Genomic DNA, 21192 nt, shown 5'->3' with positions numbered 1-21192 from the left:
TTGTTGTTTTTTCTTTTTTTTGGCCTGTCCCATTTGGTTCTTTAGCCATCAGAATTGTTGTCTGAAGACCAACAAGGATACCCAATGGATTTACTTTGCCAAATGGATCATCGTGGCATTGCCGTATTGGTCCATTTGATCGACCTTTGTTTTTATTATTTATTATATTTTATTTTCAGATGTTACAGACGGGACAGACATGAGTGAGAGATAGGAAAGGGAGAAAGAAAGAGGAAGGAAAGGAAAAACAGAAGGGGAGAGGGACAGTGAGAAAGGGGGGGAGAAAAAAAATAAAAATCTTTGTTTTCTTTGTTAAATCATCCGTTCTTCAGCCTTGTCAGCTTTTCCAACTCGGCCCTTAACTTTTGTCAGTTTCCTTCTTCCTCAGTTTTTAAGGTTAGGTTAGTCTGTTGGATTCATAGGTTCTCCTGCCAGTTTTGTGCAAACCCTTTTGTTCCTGCCTTTTGTTAGTTTTGTTGTTGAGTGTTTCAAGCATTCGAGATTAGATTCTTCCTCCTGTGTATGGTTATGGTCCTCACCACGTCTTTAGCTAAGTTTAGGGTATGGGGTAGGGCTTCAGTTTCTCTTACAAATGTATGGATCAAACTGTGCACCAGTTCATGTGAGCTGATGACAAGTGCAGATTCTAAAAATCACAGAGTCTAAATTAGTTTTCAGTTTTAAATTTTGGTGCCTTTTTTCCTGACACGGAGAACAACTTAGCTGTGAATTGAAACACCTGTCCTCCATTGTGTTCATATATTTTGGCTACTGTTGTGTGACCGCAGCTTCATCCTGTTCACTTGTTATTCGTGACCCGTTTTGGGTCACGAATAGTGCAGCTGAATCGCCCATTGTGTTGTCCTGCCTCTCTCACTCTGTCTCTATTAATCCCGTGCTCTCTCCACCACACCCCCTCTTGTCACTAACGTCCTCTTTTTCATTTGATTTAGACACAAATCTTCCTCAGAGCAAATTTGATATCATCAGATCTACAGTTTTTAATAAAGTTGAAATAATAATAAAAGCAGTCAGCATTAGATTAAGTTTGAATTTAATAGAATTATTGTTTCTGTAATATGATATATTATCTTAACTCTTATCTTGTCTAAGGTTTCTCTAAAACAGAACAGAAATAATGCTACAAATTGGGGTTCCTTATAAATAAACAAATAAACAAACAAACACAAATAAGTACAACACATGTGAAGCATGCAAATATCAGGAATGGTAACACTGATATGGTAAATCATTCCTTATTGAGCTAGTTTGGAATTTCCCAGGAATAAAGCACATCTTATCTTATCTTCAAATTAAACACACACTTAGTCAGTACTTGTGTCTACGCCAAATTTCAAAACACTGATTTGTTTAAAGCACTTTTATCATTGTTTATTCAGCCACATACTGTGTATGTTTCTGTCCAGAATTTCTGTTAAATCAAAGTGATTTATTGTGATTACACTTGCCTGCAGTTTGACAGCTGTTGATGCAGGATTGCCAACTCTCACATTTTTGGTGTGAGACACCGAGTGTTAGGTTCTGTCTCACGCTGCCCAAACAAATCTCCCTTTGAATAGAGTCATTTCATCTAAAACTGGAAAACGTTCCCATCTCACCCTCAAGAATTATGTGATTATTTTTCTGTTGCTTTAGTATTTGTAATAAAAAACATGTAAGTGTTACTTACATAAAAGACCTCAAACTACATAAAAGTGCATTGGAAATCATCAGTTATTTTTGATTTTTCATAATTCAGCAACACAACGGATAGTTATATTTAAGCTCTATAAATAAGATTTCATGGCTGAGCACCTGATTCCAAGCCTTACATCATCTGGCATTATGCTAAGCATCAGATGCAACAATGTGAAGCATGCTGCCATGCACTTTAGAGCAGTGGAGAATGGAGTGACAATCGTGCTTCTCCATTTGACAGTCCAAAGATGAGTCTGGGTTTGGTGGATGCAAAACTTGTCTGACTGCACTTGTTCCAAGCGTAAAGTTTGGTGGATGGGGGATCATGATGTGGGGTTGTTTTTTGGGAGTTCATGCTCCCAACTTTGTGGGAACAGATTGGAGATGGCTCATTTCTGTCCCAACATGACTGTGCCCCAGTGCAAAAAAACAAGGTCCATAAAGCTGTGGATGAGCATGACAGGCTTGACCTCAACCCCAAGACTGTGAGCCATCCAGTAAACACACTCCTAACCCCTGTGGAAAAGCTTCCCAGAAGAGTTGAAACTGTTATAGCAGCAAAGGGTGGGCTGATATATTAAACCTTGCAGATTAAGAGTGGAATGTCACTCGAGTTCACATGCACATGAAGGCAGACGAGCAAATACTTTTGGCAATGTAATATGCTTCACAATCTTCACCTCAATTTGAGGCCCAGTTTAGTGATATGTTAAGGATGATATACATGCATTAATAATTTAACAAAAGCTCTTTTCCCCCCTTTGTCTGCAGCTGGTCTTCTACGTGGTCGTGCAGACGTTGTACACTCTGGGTCACAGTCTGTCTTTAATTGCCCTCACTACAGGGTGCGCTATCCTCTGCCTATTCAGGTAAGACTGAATACTAAAATATTATTAAATCAGAACATTAAGATAAAAAAAAGTAGCATCTTTATTTAACATTTACTGCACTATGCTACATTTCTTTCATTACCAACATGTTTGCAGGAAGCTCCACTGCACCAGAAACTACATCCACCTCAATCTCTTCTTCTCCTTCATTCTGAGAGCCGTGGCGGTGTTGGTGAAAGACGACATCCTCTTCAACCGAAACTCGCACTGCTCAAACCAGCCATCACTGGTGAGGTCACCACCTCTGTCCTCAGCGAGCAGAGTCATATCCCGAGGGAGGCCAACAATGCAGCACTGAGTACAGAAAGCTACACACTCATGTGTTAACAGCAGAACTGTCACAACGGGAAAAATGTTTCAGCGTAAAGCCTGACAAAGTTTAAAGCATGAAATAATAAATGGGAATTAGGTCTGCATGCTTCAGATATGAAATTAACATCTCAAACTGTCAAACGTTCTGCTGTGACAGTTTGTTCTTCAGATTCAAGTAATCATTTTCTGAAGGTGGCTCTGCAGAATTTTCTGGCAGTTAGCCCATTCATGTGTTCGGTGAGACAACAGCCAGTCACGCATGCTCCCTATCTGCTTAGCTGAGAGGGCCAGTAGCCTGCGTGCTTTCTGGTCCTAAAACTGTGGAAGCATGCGGAACATCAAGGAAGAAGTGTGGACAAGAAGAAAAAAAAGCTTTACTGCATGCACCACTGAGCAGCTTTCATTAAAAGGCACGAGGAGTTAGGTTGTAATCTGGTACCCAGTCCTCCTAATACACCCGGGATATACAGTGAGCCACACAAACATGGGAGCAAATCCAAAAGCCTGAAAATCCTTAAAGCTTCTGTGGGGCAAACTGTGCACCATCTTCACTGCGTAATAGACACTTTTGTGCTGAGTGAGTGAGCAAGAGTATGTGAAACTGTGCCCTAGTGTTACACTGTTGTTTTTATAAGTTACCCAGCACTGATGTGTATAGAAAAGCCTGCATTGCTGCCCAGTTTCATTGCCAAAGCATTGATAATACAATGTTGTCAAAGCTACAGGTGTCTCACAGATACTCGGTATCCCTGGCATTGGTGCTCTGGTGTGCTCTAACCTTGCATCCATGTGCTCCTTGGATAGTAGGATTTCCCATTTTGGAATGAGATTCTTCCGACTTTGTTGCGTTAGTACACTTTAAAAAATTGGAACATGAAAATAACCTGGACATTACAAAGACAAGGATATTGTATTTTACCGGGTGCTTTGCCTGATTTATTAGAATTACTATAAACTAGATCATTCTATTTGGATAGCAATTAACTGTTATGACCTAAAACCATATTACAATGCACAGTCAACATTTGAATAGATTTTTGGCACTGATCTAATTTTTCATGCAATCAACCAAATATTTATCTGCAATGTTTTAGTGTGGCATCAGTAACTCTGCAACTTTTTTGTTATTGCCTATTTTCCATGTTCCTTTTCCCACTTGAGTGATGTTAATGTCAATTTTCCCAGGCTGACACAACCAACTCCAATTTTAGACCTACTCCTAGTATGTTTACTGCAGGTCTTTCATTCTGCAGGGCTGATGTTGCACAAGGGGTGTTTTTCTCCAGAAAGGAGTATGCCTTACTGAGTTTTCTGTCTGGCAAACTTGGCACTTAAACTGCCACCTCCGAACCTTCTATGGCGATGCAAACTTTCTCTGTCTCTAGATGAAGTCTGTTATCGCTAATATTTCTGTCAATGCAAAAAGCACCAAATGCATCTGACAGGATAACAACAGTCATACTCTTGGATTAGAACACGGTGGATATTTCACCGATCTGCGCCATTACCCGTTGCTTCATTTCAATACGTTATAAATCCCGACTTAGGAAGATCGCAGCTTGTTCAGAGCAGTGTGGCGGGCAAAAGATAAAGGACAAAATTTGCAACCTGTTTCTGTTATTTCTGTATGTATGTATGCTCACTGATGCGCTTTACACAGACTGATAAACACACTAGCTTTAAACCAGAAACACCACAAAAGTATCATCCAGTTATACCTTCATGAAGGCGGGTTTTAATTCATGACTGTTGTATTAGTTTCAGCTAATAAACTGACAGCAGAAAGCTGACATCTGATCCTCTCCTTGCCTCAGTAGCTGCCTGACTCTTCCCTCATGACGTTCCTCCTCCACTCACCCTGATTGTCAGGGCACTCTGACCTTTATGCACTCATCTGCTCGGTGCTTGTGACGTCATAATCTGCTCTGGGTGAACTCTCTGACAGATCCAGTGGAAAAATGGAAATGTATACCCACATATCAGAATACTAAGTATAAATACATGATTATCCTACACTGTGCTCATGGTTACAATTAACCACATACAGTCAGCGATGTACAGTCAAGGCTGATATTATATAGTTTAAGTATACACAAAGCCTATTTAACATCTTTGTACTCTTTCTGTGTTCTCTTTAGGTGGGATGTAAAGCCAGCCTGGTGTTTTTCCAGTATTTCATTATGGCCAACTTCTTCTGGCTGCTGGTGGAGGGTTTGTACCTCCACACTCTGCTGGTTGTCATTTTCTCGGAAAATCGACACTTTATTGTCTACATGTTCATCGGCTGGGGTAGGTACATTTTCTTATTCTTTATTTGATTTTGAGTCAAATGGCCACGTGGGAGCTTTCACTCTGTTATAGCTGCAGGTTTAGCAGCTTAGTTATGATTTTGATTAGATATCAGAGCTCTCATTACTTTAGGCAGCTATTTAAGCAAATAAGCCAAATGTTTTTTCCCTCAAATTCAACAATACCGTGCTACATTTGTTATCCTACGGATTCAAACTTGATATAATGCTTGACTGAAAAGTTACAAGTTCACCAAATGGCTCAAGGTAAAGGAAAAGGAGAAACTTCATATATGCTCAACGTGGTTTGGCTTCAGTTAAACAAGGACACAGACTGGTTGGCAAACCACCAACAACCTCTGGTTGCTAGGGAAAAAGTACAAAGTAAAAGCTGTGCATTAATGCTGAAGCTAACTGCGGTGGGGCGTGGTCTGCAGTGCTGCTGCTACTCGATGGTAATGGAAAGCCAGCCAATCCGAGTCGAGTCGTGGCGAGGCGATCCTATTAGGTACTAATGGAAAAGAGACCTTAGTGAAGTTGCATAATAACTGAACTGAGCCTTTCTGCTGTTGCCTTCTTGGTATTTTAAAACCAGATGTTAGAAAAGATTAGGTCTGACTGAGAAACTGTCATGGTAATCCCCATGGGACATCTTTTCCCAAACAGAGGATTTCTCCCCTGCTGGTTGTTAGTTTCCAGAAGCAATGTTCATCTTTTATTTCCATTTTTCCTCCTCTGAAAGACAGTATAACACCGTCTAGTTTTGAGCTTGAGATGGAATTTATCAACAAACAATTAAAAGCCTTAATATACACTGAAGCAATCTGTTTAGAGTCTTAATACATGGATGGAACTCACATTACTTTACTCAGAAAGATTAAATCGTAACTAGCAATAAAAAAAATAAGAAATGCAAACACGATGTGATAATATTTTCTATACTTCATGGTTGTTGACAGGAATCCCCACTGTGTTTGTGTCTGCGTGGGTGATAACGAGGATTTATCTGGAAGACACGGGGTAAGTGTAACAATCAGAGAGTGAGTTATCACCATAGAAACGCGATCCAGGTTTGTTATTTATGAACTATATAAAGTCTGTTAAACATTCATGGATTATATTTTACTAAATAGATTTACATTCTGACTGAATGTCTGTCTGCAATTTGTTTTTCTTCAAGTTGACATGTGTCTATGTGTCATGCTCTCTCTGGAGCTGTTTATTATATTCTCCTTTAAAGGTTGACAGAAGTTAGGCAGCTCCAGTTACATTAAAGAGAGGCATGCATTGGTATTCAACAGCCACTGCCTCTGTTTTTTCGTTAGGGCCTCAAATTGCATTTTATTGATTAGACTGTTATTCATTACCATGCAGGAAGGGGCCCCAGTTTTTCAATTAATAAGAGAAATATCTCACATGTCAAAGTGCACTTTATTGGATAATTTAGCTGACAGGGTTTGCTTTGAGATGTCATCACAGGAACCTGGTGGCGTTTGGCTTTTGTTGCACGTTATTGCAACTGGCACTGCAGCTCATTATCTATGAGTCATGCCGTGTAGGCGAACTATAAAAACAAGCTTCTGAAACAAGTCTATAACAATTACTGAGGCAGGGTCTGATAGCAAAGGACAGTAAGGACATCACACCAGAGTGTGAGGAGAATGATAATGAAATTTGTTAAGTTTTAAGTTCATTACCAAAGCCAAGAAGAAGACTGAGACTAAGTCACAACAGTGAGTCATTTAGTTTCCTTGACTTTTATTTTATTGAACCATACCATCCAAATATCCAGAAAGCTTAAATATTTAATTGTTAGGACAATCTGTCATATTTAAATGTGTCATTTTACCCCCAAAGACACGCTGACCTTAAGAGAGTGAAGAGTTTGACCCAAATGAACAAAATGGTTTTGGTCATAAGAACCATAAGAACATATACATTTTGTAAAAATACTCAGTATTTGTGGCATGCAATGGAGTCCATTGTGAAGATTTTAATGGTCTGATTATGGGAGTGTTAACATTAATAATAAAGTGATAAAGATGGAAAGAAACTGTACCATGCAGTATTGGTCCTGATGGACCGCAGCCTCCTGCCAGAGGATGTGATTGAAGGGAGGAGGAGTTGGAGTATCCCAGCACTGACTTCAGAGTTTAGGTTTCCTCAGCTGCTGCAGGAGGTGCATCCTCTGCTGTGGTCTTGTAATGAGGGAGCTGATGTTTTGCCTCAACTTTGAAGTCTTCATCTCCCAAGACCTACAGTATCCAACAGGCAGTCATGCAGGCTTATGTTGGGCATGGGATCCTCCTGAAGACCCCAATCATCCCCACTGATTTAACAGCACAGAGCTCCTGGCTGTTGTCTCTGAATTGGTCATAAGGTTGTCAGTGCACCCTCACACATATCCTTGAGATGAATTTGATGAGGGTGGTGTCTATTGTGAACTTCGGGAGTTTGACAGACTGGTGACTGGTGGTGCAGCGGTTGGTATGCAAGGAGAAAAGCAGGGGAGAGTGTACACAGCCTTGGGGAGATCTGTTACTAAAGATCTGAGAGTCTGATAGGAATTAAAGTCTACAGAAATAACCAGACATAAGTTACTGGAGGTCTATGTGCTGGAGGATGAAGTGCAGTGCCAGGTTAACAGCATTGCCTAATTGGGGTATGGTTGTGGTGGTGGTGGTGGGGATTTGAGACAAGTCTGTAGTCATTCAGGATTGTGATCTATCTAAAAGAACTTTGAGATTTCAAACTTGTACCCTTTTACCTAGGTGAAATCAAAAGAGATTGATTGGCACATTGGAGGTTCAGTTATAATATTGACACTGTCACTATAAACTGGAATGTTTATTAGCTGATCTACGCCCCACGTAAAGGTTTGGACTTTAAGTGAAGGTCACAGGATTGCCTGCAGCAGAAATGAGCTTCATTAGTAGAGATCAAACATAGAGTTAGAATTATGTTTTCTCACAAAAGGAGTCAGTAAGATGGGATCTATTACCATCTGGCTTCCTCCAAATTTGTAGAAAAATTACTAGTGCTCAAGTTAAGCAGTGAAGACCAGGTTCTTTCCATCTTATGGTACTTTTTGCAGTGATTCAACTACATTTATTGCTCCACTAGCACTTCCTCTGTTTTTTAAAATGCCCATTTTTTATTACTGTTATATATAATATTTACATAACTATTACATTCATATTTTTGTGTGACCTTCAGGTGCTGGGAAACAAATGACCAACCCATACCCAACTGGGTGATCAACGGACCAATTGGATTCTCCATTATGGTAAGCCATTGCTTTCATTTTTACATGCAGATTTTGCGTATTGGTTAAAAAAGCATTCAGTTGCCTATAATGAAAAACTGGTTGATTAGAAAAAACAAATACTGAAAACATAAAGTGGAAAACAAATAAATCCGTCATGTGAAACAATATCTGTCTTTGACCTTATTCACATTTTTTAAATCTGGTTTTGGACTATAATACAAAACCCTTTAGAAACCTATGGCAATGTTTCAGATCTCACTAGTACGATTTTCTAAATTCCCATTGATACATCCATATATTTTTCAAATTATTCCATAACATTCTACAGAAATGATCTGTATTTAAAGTACATAGTCTTTTAAAATCGGTCCTTTTCCAATTTCAGCTACACGTGAAGAAAAATAAAATGTATCAAGAAGACAGCGAACAGCATTACCGGATGATATTACAGTTGTTTCTCCCGGTATATTTCACTAAAGTGTTAGAGTTTGTGAGCCTTTTGATTTTAAGATCTTTTAAAACCTGAAAGAAAGTCTTAAATAAGTTCATACTCATGACCAAGCGTTCTGTGTAATGTCCAAAAACAGCAGTGTGATGTGTTAGTACCTCATGTCTCAAGGTGTTAACCTGAGAAGATTGCGGCATATTGTTAACACACAAATACACCAGACCAACAAAGTAGCAAAACTTCTGTTTTTATAGATGTGGTCAGACCAGCTGGCAGATACTTACTCTCTTAATTTCTGCACAGAGTCTTGTGAAAATATTTTCTTTCCTCAGGACTATATTTTGTCACCTTCTTCTGTCACAGACATGATGAGAAGTGTGAGAGGAAAATGTTTGCCTGCCAAAAGGTCTGTGTTTGGACTACAGCACCATAGGATCCCATTCATTCTGGACTGTTTCACCTAAGAAACCAGAGGTCCAGAGAACAGGAGCTCTAGATTATATTAGAAGTTCTCTGATGATCGCCTTTTAGCTAGCAGGAAAAACATAACACTAAACATTAGAATGATGGCATTATGCAGCGATAGAGATATTTTGCTAGTTTTTGCAAAAATATTTCCATTTGTAATGTTTAAAAAAGATCTGAAACAACAGAAAATAACTGGAACAGAAAACAAGTTCAGTCTGTTTTTTTTTACGTATTTAAGGAAGAACTTTATACATTTGCCTAACAAGCAAAAAAAATCTCTGTTCAATGATGAGACACAAATCCCTCATTTTTTAAAAAAAGACTTAAGTAGGCTGCTTTTTATATAGAACAAGGCCTTCCTGTTTTAAATTGCGTTTATATCATGACCTCCTATTTCTTGGATTTGGTGGGTGGCAAAGTATCGAACACAGCAAAATAGAAATCACCCCTTATGGATTATAAGTTATTTTTTCACTCCCCCCAAGGTAAACTTCATTCAGTTCATCTGCATCATTCGGATCTTGGTTCAGAAGCTGAGGTGTCCTGACGTGGGCGGCAATGACCAATCACAGTACAGGTAGGATTCGATTTGATGCATGAGCACAAAGGAAACCGCACCTCTGCCTTCCTGGATCCTCGTTTTGTTATATTTTCATTTTTTTCCAACATGCACTTGAAGCCAAGTTAACAAAAGGTGACAGGTTGTGTCAACTGTTGTGTCATCAAGTAAATGACACCTGCTCAGTCAGTAAAAGCTGCTGTGGATAAAAGAGTCAGCTAAATTCTTCAAAGTATAAAACATGATCATCTGAGACACCAAGACCATTTTTTATCCTCTAGTATTGCTGACTGAGATAAGAGTGATGCTAACGCTCATTCGACAAGACAGCGTTTCAGGATGCTTCTCTTATGAAACGGGGGGGAACCTTTGTTCCTTTATGGAGCCACATTTTCTCTGCAGTTTAGTGTCTGTTTAAGGCTTTGCTTTGTTTAATCTTCAGGCAGTTTTCCTCTCTGGTGAAATCTTACTCGTGCTGAGCTGTCAGGTATTCTTCATGTCCACAGGGATCCACGATTTAGTGGCGAGAGGTGGTGGGTAAGCCCAATTTGTTTCACTGCAGGATCTCTTGTTGGTGTAGGTGAAGACTGAGCTGACACTTGACAGCTTGGGAGTGATGCAGGAAAAGAGGATTTTACTGTTTTCTTTGGGAGTGTGCTGCATGAGCAGTTTGATTGTCCGCTTGTATCCCGATGCCACGTGGAAAAGTGCAACTTTTCTTTCTTACTTTTTGAGATTTCCACTGTTGAAAGGCTTTGCCCAACAATGTCAATTTATTTTTATATGGGGTTTTCTATGAACTCATAATCACAGTGTGAAAGAGACAAATAGGAATTGTATCCAAGAAAGTTCCTTAAATGAGCCAAACTGATGCCAAACAGCCAACAAAGTGTAGTGAACAGATCCTTGATCTACGTGGAGCAGCAGTGCTGAAGATGTCAACACAAAAGAAGGTTGATGGCAAAGTTTTAAGAATTTATTAAAGTCCTACAAAAATGTGACAAGTCAAAAAGAGGAATGTGCATACAATAAATACACAAAGAAATAGAATAACATATATTATAAATAAAATAATAAATAAAGACAAATTAGCAGAGGACTTTCAAGCATGTTCAGCCAGGAGGAGACCCTGGAGCAGAAGTGGGAAACACTACAACTGACTGGCTTAATTGGCTTGGGAATACTTTGGTATCACCCTGGAAATAAATCCATACTCATGAGCAAGCGTGGTGTTAGAGCACAGATGGATGGGTGCATTTAGTAGTCTGATTGCAGTGGGATGTAAAGGGTTTTTGGAAAGATTACTTCTGATATCAGATTTGTTGATGGTGTGAGCCTCCCAGCAGAACCCTGGACAGCAGATGCAGCGAGTTATCTCAATTCAAGAGAACAGTTCGAGCTCAGTTTTAAAAAAGTCCGACAGGCTTCTTTGTTTATGTCCACATAAATCTGTGACTTTCCTCCATTTGCGCTTTGAACTGAAGACACTTCAGTGAGAGATGAAACGTCTTCAAGCAACTTCAATAAGTCCAGACGCTTTTCTTTCCAAGCTCCTTAGATCTTTCCACTATTTCACTGCCTCACATTACCATTGGGTGTATTTTTATGTTTAACACTGAGACAGCAGAAAGAGTGAATACAGATGCTTGTTTTTACAGGCTGCAAGGCCCAGGTGAGCAGAGTATGGTGAAGTATGTTTGGACCACCTACAAAAGAATCCGTGTCAGACGAATTAGGCACCCTAGTCATCCATGTTTAACTGATTTATTGCATCGGTCTTGTAATTAACAATTAAAAGAAACACTGCATCATGTCTTATTCTTAAATTGTATCATAAAATAATTGTATATGACTGTTTCTCTCTCAGGAGGCTGGCCAAATCCACACTCCTGCTGATTCCTTTGTTTGGCATCCACTATGTGGTCTTCGTGACTCTCAGTGAATCCATCGCAGAAGATTATAAAATATTTTTTGACCTTGCCCTTGGATCTTTTCAGGTGCTGAACAAGTGTCTTTCACCTTATTGATCCTTTAAAGCAGCGATTCTGAAACTTTTCTGAAAAAACTTTACTTCATTAAGTGTTTGTTTTTTTAGGGTCTGGTCGTGGCCATTCTCTACTGTTTCCTGAACAGTGAGGTAAGTTATCAGGTGAACTGATAAAATACAAAGTATGGATTTAGTCATTTTAATGAGCAGCCAAATTGATTAAACAGTAAAACATTTGAATGAAAGTGATTTCTGTGAGGCAAAATAGAAAATCTATCCATGAATGTTTCTATACTCAACTGATAGTGTGCCTGTTTTGCTTAATTTTGTCAAACTTTCATAGAAACATTTAATAAATTACATTTGTTGGAGCTAAAACGTGTTTTCCTTATATTCGTTTATTAAAAAGTGTTTAAAATTAAAATCTGCAAAGTGTTGATTGCTGAGTGTCCTCCTTCTATCTGCCAGTCAGACTCCATTCATTAATAAACTTAGCTACACTGTGTCAGCTGAATTTGTCACACCTTTTGACTTTATGTAAAATCATTGGATGTATCATGATGTGTTCCATTACATTATCATAAATACTGGTGAGTGGTGAATTTGACAGATGGAGGAAGTTCCGCTCAATCAGTTAGAAGCTGCCCGGGATCCCAAATAATTACTGTGCATGTAACTGATATGTGTGATTAATATTTGGAATGAGGTAGTGATTGAACTGTAGCAAAGTTTTATGTTCTCCATAGATACTCATGGAGAATATGAAGAAAAACAAAGATGAATGGCAGATATCAAAAAGGAGGAAAGTATTTATAGATTTAAGATGCCACTCAGGCAATTTGATCAACTGGATACAAAATAACAAGGAAGCATCTTTTCCTTGTTCTTTTCCTAAAGTGGAAGGTGCTCATTGATGCAAATGCTGAGAAAGATTTTCTAAATTTGGTCTCACAGCATTCTTCTTGCCACCATTCTGCAACCCCGAGCTCCAACTGAAACTGGGGAATGGGAAACTGAATTTTCCACCAACTAAGCAGGCTGATTTATCCTGGCTTATATAAGATGATCACACAGATAATCAGACATAATCATGCCAAATGTTGCTGGACCAAATGGATCAAATTATTTACACACACACACACACACACACACACACACACACACACACACACACACACACACACACACACACACACACACACAAGGCTGTGTCTCCCATTTTTTAGTATCCCCCAGAAGTGGCAGATGAGATGCATTGACTAACTGGATCAAGTTTTTTTAGCTATATTGGTGTTTAGTTGATCCAAATGATTAAATTTTTTTTATTTTACCTGTTCCTGAAGGTTCAAGGTGAGCTAAAAAGAAAATGGCGGAGCATGTATCTGAACTGTCGTCTGAGCAGGAATCGCCACAACAACACCTTCGCCTCCAGAAACGGTTCACAGCACATGGTGCAGTTTCACAGCAACTCCAGAACCCAGTCCATTCTGCAGACAGAGACCTCGGTGCTGTGAGAACACGAGGTCTTTGACACACAAACAAACATACAAAAAAATGCAGTCTTAAGATTGACCTGGGTCCAATAGTTTTACAAAGTTATTAGGAAAATACAAAAAAGTATTACTTTGAGATGAAGTACCACAAGGGTGGGACCTGCACATCATTGTAGTGCAGATTTTGGTTTTAGCTTTACAAATCTCTGCAAGCCTTCAAGTTTCTCATTAGTGGATCAAAAACTTTTCAGATCTGTCCAGTGAGGTTTACTGTGTTTGCTGCTAAGAGCCTTTTTTTTTTTTTGCAGTCTTTATGCTATGATGTCTGCTGCGTGAGCAGAGAAAAACATGTGCAACGTCCTTAAACTGTTTTACCTGGAACTTTGTGCACAGATGAGATATAAAATGTATATACTTGAATGTTGCATGCATTGAAATCTATATTTTTGAACAAACATATACGTGTAATAGAAACAGCATGATCTAGGTGCTGCAGACTTTAAATTGGCTCTTGCAAAAAATGCAAAAAAACCCAGAACCATTTTTGCTGTCTTTAACAGAAAGCAAAACAGGTGATTGTTTCAGTATACAAATCTTTATATAACTGTTGCCTGCTGTGCGATTTAACACCGCTGGTAATACTGTGCTGCAGTCTTACCAGCTGTCATTTTGGAGCCATGTTGTAAAATATAATAGATTGGCTATGGGAAACCTTGCAATACTTTTTTGTTTGATACTGACCTAAAATTCATGGTAGCCGTGTCAGGATTTAGTTTCCAGAACGTGCATGCTGTATGCAATAACGCAGCAAAGTGACAGTCCTGTCATTAAATCCCGCAAAACTACTCACCTTAGTTCTTTCTTATATGTTTTCAATCCTTTTCCATGTGCCTCCTGTGTTCTCCCAGCCTTATCACAGGTGTCTGTGTGAGTTTGTTCCTCACCCTGTTTCAGTTTAATCCCTGCTTTGAAAGAATGATCTTAATGTGGTCGATTTTAATTCCAATCTTTTTTAATTTCCTATTCTCATTATTGTCTTGATTGAGTCCATCTGTTCCCTCTCCATGGTGTTTGTCTTAGAAAAATAGACTCTTAGCCTCCAAATGTTCTCCTGTTGTTTGGTGCTCCTAGCTGGCTGTCACTCTGTAAAGCACCTTAAGTTATCAAATTCCTGATTAAAGCCTCTTGTGTTTCGCCACCCTCCTGTCAGTTGCTGTTGTGTTTGCATACTGGGTCCTAATGGGAATATTTCCAAAAATCTGTGAGAAATGCTGGTGTCCAAACCCAACTTTAACACAGCATTTGCTTCCAGTACCAAGTCATTGTTGTTGCCTTTTTACCACAGCTGTCTCCAAACCCAAATTTGGGCATATGTTATCCCTTTTGGAGGCCATAGGTAGTACATTTATTATCATTTAAATAGAAAAACTTGGTTATGTAAATTTAAAAAAAAAATAAAGTTGTAAAAATTGATTTGTAAATATTTTTTTAAACATTAGGTTTTTACTTCTAGTGTCTCTAGCTGTTCTTTTAATAAGCTTCTCCTAGTTTTTTTTTTCGAACCATTTCACATAAAGGTCAGTTTTAATGATTGATTTTTTACAAATATACAGGGAAAGGTGACAACTTGTCACTTCAGTGAATCATTTACTAGTCCACAGTGGCCACACCCACCCATTTGATACTTAAAATTACTGGTAAGAATAAGTCGAAATTTTGACCCAGGTCAGCACATGAGCTCAGTGTTTCTGGGCTTATGGTTAAAAACAAAACAAAACCATTGGTAAACACAGGGTTGTTTTGTACCAATTTTAATCCAAACTGTTCTCCAAAACACTTTCATTTTAATGCACAGTCAACAAACTGCTGTCACTGAGAAGTCCTGAGCATGCTCCAAACTCTTCATCCATGCTCTGATGGTTTTGGCACAGTGCTCGGTGACCTGTTCTAAAGACACAACACAGACGAGCACTTTAAAGATGTCATTTAATTAACAAGATGACGTGTTCGTGAGAGCCTGTGTTGGGAAATAATGTCTTTAAAATTACTTACATAAAAAGAGGTTTATATGATAGAAATTCGCTTCAAAACACATTTAATGTGTTTCAGCAGAAGAACCTCCAGGCCGTCACCACTTAATGCAGAAGTGCCTGGTGGATACAAGTAACTATGAAATGTTTTACTTTATGTTGGTTTTATTCATGCAACCAGTGTTTTGTGGTAGTTGCATGAAATCCTCAGTGTTTGACTTTTTTTGATTGCTTTTGGTAAACGGCTGTTAACGTGTGATTTCTTGTAGATTCTAATTGTATATTTTGTCAAGACAAAACGCGAAAAAATGAAAACTTTTGCTTTTTGCAATGTGCTATATTTTTCTTTAACATGTTGTATTTAATGGTCAGCACAATACAAAAAGTTCTGGTGACACTTGATTTAAGGCATACAGAATTATTTTTAGTAGTTTCCTCTTCAAACCTTTAATTTAAGTGTATGTGTGTGTCCCTATATTTTAAATCAGCATTCAGTTCTTGCGTTGTGTCACAAAATATAGTTAATAAAATACACATAAACATCGAGGTAAAGTCATACTTGCAGCAGCAAATAATCTGGTCCATAAAATTTGAAGAACTTAGAAGGAGATCAGATATTTGTCCAAACTTATTTCAATGTGTTTTGCAGGGTGAACAACACTGAGGCAGAGATGAGTCTTGAAATTTCTGTTTTGTTTTTAAAGCGATTATTATTTATTACATTTTTATGGTATCCTCTGCATATCAGCAGATGATACAAAATACTATATATTACATTACTAGTAATGTATGATGCTTTACTCTTTCAAGAGTTATTTTGGGGATTTTATTCATGCTTTTATTTTATGGGAACTTATTAGACAGACAGGGAGATGCCTAAAGAGCAGACTTGCAGCATGGATTCACTGTCTATGGTGCAAATGGTGCTTTGTTAAAAATTTGGAAAGGAACAGAAAAGGAAATGACAAAAAAAGAGGGGGCAAAAAGATAAAGCATGTTTGAATAGTATAGATAACGACAACTGTGTTCTTCATGGTAACATGTCTTTGTAGTTTCTTAGTAATCCACTTCATGGTAGTTTTAAGTACTTGGATTTAGTTACCTTGGATTACTGGATTACTTTTTGGTTTGTGAAGAAATATCATCCCTCTGTTTCGTCATTGTCATCCACCTATAACCAGTCAGATGCATGGTACAACATAAAGAGCCAGCTCAACAGGACAGACTCATCTGTGTCTGTGACAGGAGTAAAATAGGCCGTCTGTATCTCCTGTAAACAGTTAGCACTAAACAGAGGTGGCGGCTTAAAACACCAGGTCTCAGTAACCTAGAATGCAGTCTTAAGAACCCCACCAGGCAATTCATCCCACACTCCCAACTCAACCCAACAAGCGTCTTGAAAGAGAGATGAAATGTCCTCACACACCAAAACAAAAACACAGCAATCATTTAGTCTAAGATATTTATTAACAGTTTTAGTAGCAGGTGGGTACAGGTGTCCATACTAAGGTTTTAGCTCAGCTGCTGCTGATTTTGTCAAAAAATTATTTGGTCCTTAAACAGAAACTAAATAAGTAAATGTTCCCACTTAACAAGCTGTACCTGGTCATGTTTAAATAACGATTTAAACAAGTGATCATCTATTGAAATCAATGTCGATTAATTTAACTAAACAACTTGTTTAATTGTACAGAAATTTCAGTTGTAATTTCAAAACAAAGCTGTTGCCTTAATGAAAGTGTTACCAAGTACCTTAAAAGATGTCACTATGTTACTCAGTGTGTCATTTAACATCTATGTGACTACAAATGATTGAGAGTCTACAAAACCATATACACCACACAGTGTTGACTTGCCGAGTGAATTCATATTTAATGTTGACTGACGTGATGCTACGAATCATGTCGACTGAACACATGTATTTGTACTTAGACACCATGAATGTCATGCAAAAGATGATTGATAAAGGCTACCATTGTAAGCATTGCACTGTGTGAATGTAACTCTCTGGAAATTTGCATTTTATTTAATATTGCTTGTTTGTCTGTCCCCTCAATGATAGGAACATGATTTCTGGGTGGTAACATTTATTACATTGAAAATTCTAGACACTTGGGCCAAACTTGTTTGCAGTTCAAAATCATTTGAAGTCACTGGGGTTGGTTTTATCCATTTCTTCCTTAAACTAATCTGAACCAAAACCATTCAAAAGCTTGCAAATTGTGTAATTATCATCATTACTAATAGCCTCAAGTGATTCAAAGACTCTGAAAACTACTTTTAAAATCTTTGAACCCATTATAGTATCTACACCAGCCCAGACCTCGAGAGCTTTGGTCCTGCAGATTTTAGATGCATCCCTGCTCCAACACAGCTGAATGAAATGGTTGAATTACCTCTTCAGCAGGCCATCAAGTTTAGCAAAGGCCTGGTAACAAGCCAATCATTCGATTCAGTTGTGTTGGAAAAGGGATGCATCTTAAAGCTGAAGGAGAGTAGCTCTCGAGGACTGGAGTTGGAGACTCCTGATCTACACAATCTAAAGCGTATCCCAGCAGTTGGTGGCCCCTTCAGTGCTGATACTGTCTTCATCTCAAACAGGAATGAGCCTAGCTGTATAAATGTCGTGGAAGCTTTTATTCCACCTGAGAACAGTAGCTACTGGCCTTATTATAATTTATTCATTTTAGAGTCTGACTCAAGGCCAGTTCATGGTTTCCATGTTGAAGAGGCCACATAGCCAGCTGTGAGGAAATTCATGCACAGCCCAAATTTTGGGTCCTCAGAGGGAAACAACGGAATATGTGCCAAAAAACTTACATAAAAACCTGGTTTTTGCACCACATAAATTTCCACCATGTATATTTTATTGATGACACTTCCACATCTTGTTTTTGGTTGCTATTTGTGTGTGTGGTTGTGTCTGTCTCTTCTAGCAATATTGCACATAAAAAACAGGTTGTGCACCGTTACACCATCAAAGGTTAAAATTTGATGTGTTGGCTTCTTCAGCTCACACAAAGAGTGTACTTTATGGTATCCATTTATGGAATACTACATTTTATAATGAACTTTAAAAATATCCAGCCTTCACCATATTCACGATAGACTCCTTTGCTAGTGCACATGACATGTTCAGATCTGCTTGTTTGAGTTTAGTCCGCAGAAACCATGAATTGGTCTTTACCTTTACCTGTTTTCTTATTTGGTACCCAAATAAGCAGGCAGTTCTCCATTGTGGTTCACAAAGCCCAAAAGAAGATTCCTAAAATGTGTTAAAGCAGTCTCTCCTTCAGCACATTTCAAATGTTGCAATTATTATTATTTTTAGCCTGTTGAAAACTCTTTTGCAGCTCATTGTTGATTGATGTGGTTGGAAATTAGTGACTGTTTTCTTTTAAAAGACATCCGAACATGTGACAAGGACATTGAAATGGAAGCACAGCTTGAATGAAAATTAAAAAAATAAACAGATTCTGTGCACTGCTTTTGTTGCTTCTGGTTTATTTAGTCTTTTATAAAGTTTCAGCGGTTGAAGGTTGATCAGAACAAAGCAAAAGTTGTTTAAAACAACTTTGGTTTCTCACAGTGGACGCTTACTAACCTATCAAGTAAACACATCATAACAAGCTTATGAAATCCTGGGTTACACTCTTTTTCATATATATATTTAGTGCAAGGGTTATTAAAATTCTAATTGGGCACACTGTCTTGATGTCTTGGAAATATCAGAAGCTAATCCAGACTGACGGACTCAGTTCCTGCCTCGTGTTGGTGAAGGTATGTAGTCTCGAACTGCTCTTTTATACGTTGCTAAAATCTGAAAGCTGCAATGAAGATGAATGTTTGTTTGAGTAATGATATTATTGTCAAAACAAACAGACTGTATCGGTGGTCCAATCATCTTACACAATGCTGTCTAACAAATGTCCTTTATCTGCCCTCTAATTAGGATGAATTCCTCTCATCAGATAAGAGAAAAACAGCATGGGCAGTGAACTGTGGTCACTCTGACTCCTTAGCTGAAGTTCACATGTAACAGATTTTAATTAGAGTAATGCATCATGGATTTCATCTCATGCTTCAGACACAAATACTGAATTCTTTCAAAGAAATAGAAATATTAGATCAATAAAATGGAAGAGACATATTATGCAAATGACATGATCTTTGCCATGACTTGTAATATATTGTATATTGTGTTTGAGGAACAGTCGTGAATAAAATTTCTACCAATATGTGGTTGCTTACAGTCAGAGTAAAGAGCCGTGTTGCATTGATTCGATTTTTTTAACATTGCTTAAAAGGTTTAAAATTCAACTGAAGAAAAGTCCGAATGTTCTGCTTTAAGGACTTTTTGAACTAATTAGTGTGTAGATTACACGCTTTAGTCGAAGAAACTAGTCGTGAATACAAGTGCCGTGCGCTAAAGTCTTTTCAGCTGATTTCACTCACCAAACTGGATCTATTGATCATGTTTGGATGACTAAATAGCTTATATATATTTGTCTGGGTGGTAATGAAGAATAAACACCACAGCAGTATGAAACATCGACTGGGCCAAAATGACGTCTGCAGCTACATTTACAAACTATTAAATGCCCTGCAGCTGTGCTGCCTGAGCCCCGATGAGGTTTTCCGATAAGTGCTGCCGGTTTCAATTAACAATCCAACATGCAGGACCAGACATGCATTCATGTCTGTGAGTTAAATAAAAGCAAAGTCACAAAGATGGCACTGTTGCTTTATGCAAACTGGACTAGGCATTAAGGAGCTATGATTTAATGTGGGCTCAAGACCTTTGATGAATAGACACAAAAATCTGATAGTTTTGTCCAAAATAATGTCAAAAAACTTTATTAACACAGTTAAATGCCTGAAAACTTTTCTAAGGAGCTTAGAAAGAAAAGTGTTAGGACTTATTTAAGTAACTTGAAGACGTTTCACCTGTCATCTGAGAAGCTTCTTCAGTTCTAAGAGCTATTGGTGGAAAGTCCCAGATTTTAAGCCTATGGGAGTGTCCCCTAGAGGGTCATAGACCTGCTGATCCTCTACCTAATCACACAAACCAAGGTGTGAAAACGGGTGTAGGTCACAATCAGCCAAGGATTCAGGTGAACCAATTGGTAAAACCTAGCCCCACCCTATCATGTGATTTCCTGAGATCAAATGACCCAGGATGTGAGCGGTTGTAAAGGCGTCTGGGAAGGGATCCCAAAACTGGATTATAGATGTCAGACAGTTGGTGTCGTAAGCCTCCGCCTCTGTTCAAAGATGGTCATTCACAGTCTTTCACACCATCTGTCTCTCTGTCCAACATGTGAACATCTCTGTCTCAGTTGCTCTTAGAACTGAAGAAGCTTCTCAGATGAGAGGTGAAACGTCTTCAAGAAACTTAAGTTAGTCCAGACGCTTTTCTTTCCAAGCTTGTTAGACTACCATGACCTGGATGACGGAGAACCTTAACATAGTCTGACAACTTTAATCCTGAAGATGGAAAAAAGAACAAAAATTGAAAAAGCAATGGTGTAAGTTTAGATTTTTAATAAGCCAGCCACTTTATTAGTGTGTTTCTTTCTCTGTGAGAATAGGGAACAATTTTTTTTGTTTGACATACGGTGTTGTACTTTAAAATAAATATAACTTGACCTAATGCAGAGTGGGCTACTGTTAGGTTAGTAGTCATCAGTCTGAGTTTTAGTCTGTTAATGGTTTTGATTATAAAGCGTGCCAAACTTTATACTTTATACG

At 38.3% G+C, this 21192-nt stretch overlaps 1 protein-coding gene across 1 annotated transcript in view; it reads left to right on the top strand.

The window, feature by feature from the left end:
- Positions 1 to 18929, top strand: part of LOC101481408 (vasoactive intestinal polypeptide receptor 2) — a 77233-nt gene extending 58304 nt beyond the window's left edge. Inside the window, exons 5-13 of the mRNA XM_014410203.4 lie at positions 2470 to 2567; positions 2685 to 2817; positions 5039 to 5189; positions 6148 to 6208; positions 8405 to 8474; positions 9858 to 9949; positions 11799 to 11928; positions 12027 to 12068; positions 13262 to 18929. Coding sequence (XP_014265689.1) covers positions 2470 to 2567; positions 2685 to 2817; positions 5039 to 5189; positions 6148 to 6208; positions 8405 to 8474; positions 9858 to 9949; positions 11799 to 11928; positions 12027 to 12068; positions 13262 to 13432 — 948 coding nt within the window. The 3' untranslated portion in view covers positions 13433 to 18929. The remainder of the gene's footprint in view (positions 1 to 2469; positions 2568 to 2684; positions 2818 to 5038; positions 5190 to 6147; positions 6209 to 8404; positions 8475 to 9857; positions 9950 to 11798; positions 11929 to 12026; positions 12069 to 13261) is intronic.
- Positions 18930 to 21192: the final 2263 nt, after the last annotated feature.

This window comes from Maylandia zebra, linkage group LG18 (genome assembly GCF_041146795.1).
Source record: "Maylandia zebra isolate NMK-2024a linkage group LG18, Mzebra_GT3a, whole genome shotgun sequence".
Taxonomy (NCBI): domain Eukaryota; kingdom Metazoa; phylum Chordata; class Actinopteri; order Cichliformes; family Cichlidae; genus Maylandia; species Maylandia zebra.
This window is presented reverse-complemented; position numbering and strand designations above follow the sequence as displayed.